Source organism: Phaethon lepturus, unplaced genomic scaffold (genome assembly GCF_000687285.1).
Source record: "Phaethon lepturus isolate BGI_N335 unplaced genomic scaffold, ASM68728v1 scaffold57651, whole genome shotgun sequence".
NCBI classification, from domain to species: Eukaryota; Metazoa; Chordata; class Aves; order Phaethontiformes; family Phaethontidae; genus Phaethon; species Phaethon lepturus.
The window spans coordinates 497-2,736 of record NW_010520972.1 but is presented as its reverse complement, the minus strand read 5'-3'; the positions used below and the strand labels follow the sequence as shown (position 1 = coordinate 2,736).

Here is a 2,240-nt window from a genome sequence, read left to right as displayed (position 1 = left end):
TGCTGAAAACTAGAGTTTTGTGGTAGCAGAAACAAAACAGGTATTCTTAATCAGAAAGCTGTGTGGCTCACTTGGTCTCATCTGGAATGATAGTCTCCTTCACCTCAGTCTGCTGCGTAGTGGACTTCCTTTGACATTCAACCCAGTAACAGAAAAGCAGAACACTCATTCCCATTCTGCCACTACCCTAAAGTCTTCCAGAAAGCTACAAGATAGTAGAAAGCCACAGGTCCTGGCTTGTGTCTGCATAGAAGAAAGGAATATTTGACACACACCCCCACCAGACTCCTCACTGTTGTTCTTTTGTTCCTTTTGGCAGGAGATTTTACTCCCACACACACACACCTTTTTGATAGTAAAAAAATGCCTTTTGCTTAACTGTGTTTAGTCTGTTGCACTTGACTGAGGTAATCATGTAGGCTCTCCTTTATTAAAAACTGAAATAGCCATGTTCAGACAGCAAATAATCTGAAAATAAGGACAGGCAGAATAAATAATTTATTTTAAGTGCTTATCTCTCCATGGCTACAGAAATCTAGATGACTATCTAGCACAATCAAGATGGCTCACAGTCACTGACCAACACAAACTAGCCTTTATTTCAGAAGCAAAATTAAAAGCTTAAGTCTTGCTGCCACTCTTTTTAAGCAGAACACTAAAGAATCTCACATGCTGAAGTCCTTCATCCCCAAAGGCACTGCGTTAAGGCATTCTTATTTTGCTGGAGTCCACACAGGCACTATTTGACAAGCTCATACCCAAAAATAAACCACAAAAATTCCCTGCAGAAGAGCAGGAGCAATAGCTACCCACTCCTCCTCTGCTTCCCTTTCCTCTAAAACTCAGACGACCCTCCCTAAAGCTGCAGCAGCTGTTGAAGAGTCTAACCATGTTCAGTAGAGCACTTCAGAGTCCTATACAGAAGACAAATTAAAACCAATAAAGAAATCAATGAAGAAGCTAGGTGGAAGGGAAGGGAAGATTTAGGGGCAAGAAGAGACAGGCAAGGTGACAAGGGACAGTAGGCTGCAGACTGAAGGAGCTTACATTCAAGTAAAAAAGTAGACTGGAGACAAAGCAATAGGAAAAAAAGGAAAGAACAAAAGGGCAAGTTACACCAAAGGTCCCCCAGAGACCTCCAAATCCCCCACCAGGGAAAGGACTTACCAACCCACCCACTCCAGAGTAAAATGCCCCTCATACTTACAGGTTTACCTGACCCTGGCAGACAGAATTTCCCATTTCTACAATGATGGCCACCCCCAATTCCTTCCATTACTATGTAAAGCACACCATTTGCACAATAAGCATGGGAGTTCCAGCACCACCACCTCCCTTCCCCAAGGACTGAAGTTAACACTTATGCAACCAACACCCTCCAGATCTCAAACCAAAAAGGAAGAGTTTAAAGTACTCTAGAGTTGGTGCTTCTTCACCTTTGATCCTGGGCTTTTCGGTACTTACTTACAATCACCACCACCACAATGGCACAAATCACTCCCATCATGATCATCATCTGGAGAGAGAGATTGTCAAAGAGTAATCCGCAGAACAGATTGACAAAGTTCACATCTTCCCTGACACCCAGGGAACATAAGCTAGACCCTGAAGGCAGGACAGCCAAGGCCTCAGTCTCTCACAGTGAAAGAATTCTATGCATTTGAAATCATTATTAAGCCCCAACTAGTCTCTCAAAGCCCTGCAGGAGACCAGCTCAATTTCCTCCTAATGAAGGAGACTGTGGCACTAGAGAACTCACCTTGCAGTTCTTCCACCAGTACTTCCTTTTGAGTTTTGCTGCGCTACTTTCAAATTGTGAGGCACCAGCCTGAAGTGCATCTGCCCGGTCATCTAACTCTGACAGTTTCTGGTCTCGTTGCAGCACCTTGTCTACATTTACACGCATTATATCAACCACCTGCAGAAGGAAGAATAGTACTATTAGTTGTATTGGAAAAGAGTTGAAAAAGTAAGATGAGTAACTTGGCCAATAACTAACACTGAGATACTAACAAGTGAAAGCCCCAAACAAGGAAATAAGGTCAAGATAGGAAACAGCTTTACAGTCACTGCCTGCTTTGAAGTGGGGAAAAAAATCTTAGACCCCTTGTTAAAGTTTCAGTTCAAGTACACTTAAACGAGGTCCTCAGCCCCACATTCTTACGTGCTTTTAAAAGCTCTCAAATCCAGCAAGCCTAAGGCACCCCCCAGATGAGAGCAATCATAGGCTCACTCCCAGA

General features: G+C 43.3%; 1 protein-coding gene across 1 annotated transcript; it reads right to left on the bottom strand.

Annotated features, from left to right (window-relative positions):
- Window positions 1–503: 503 nt before the first annotated feature.
- Window positions 504–1,918, bottom strand: LOC104628836 (vesicle-associated membrane protein 1; the record flags this gene model as incomplete). Its single annotated transcript, XM_010297547.1, has 3 exons — window positions 504–1,066; window positions 1,465–1,516; window positions 1,760–1,918. Coding segments are annotated over 3 exons (228 nt in total), but the record flags the coding sequence as incomplete, so codon positions are not given.
- Between the last annotated feature and the right edge of the window lie 322 nt (window positions 1,919–2,240).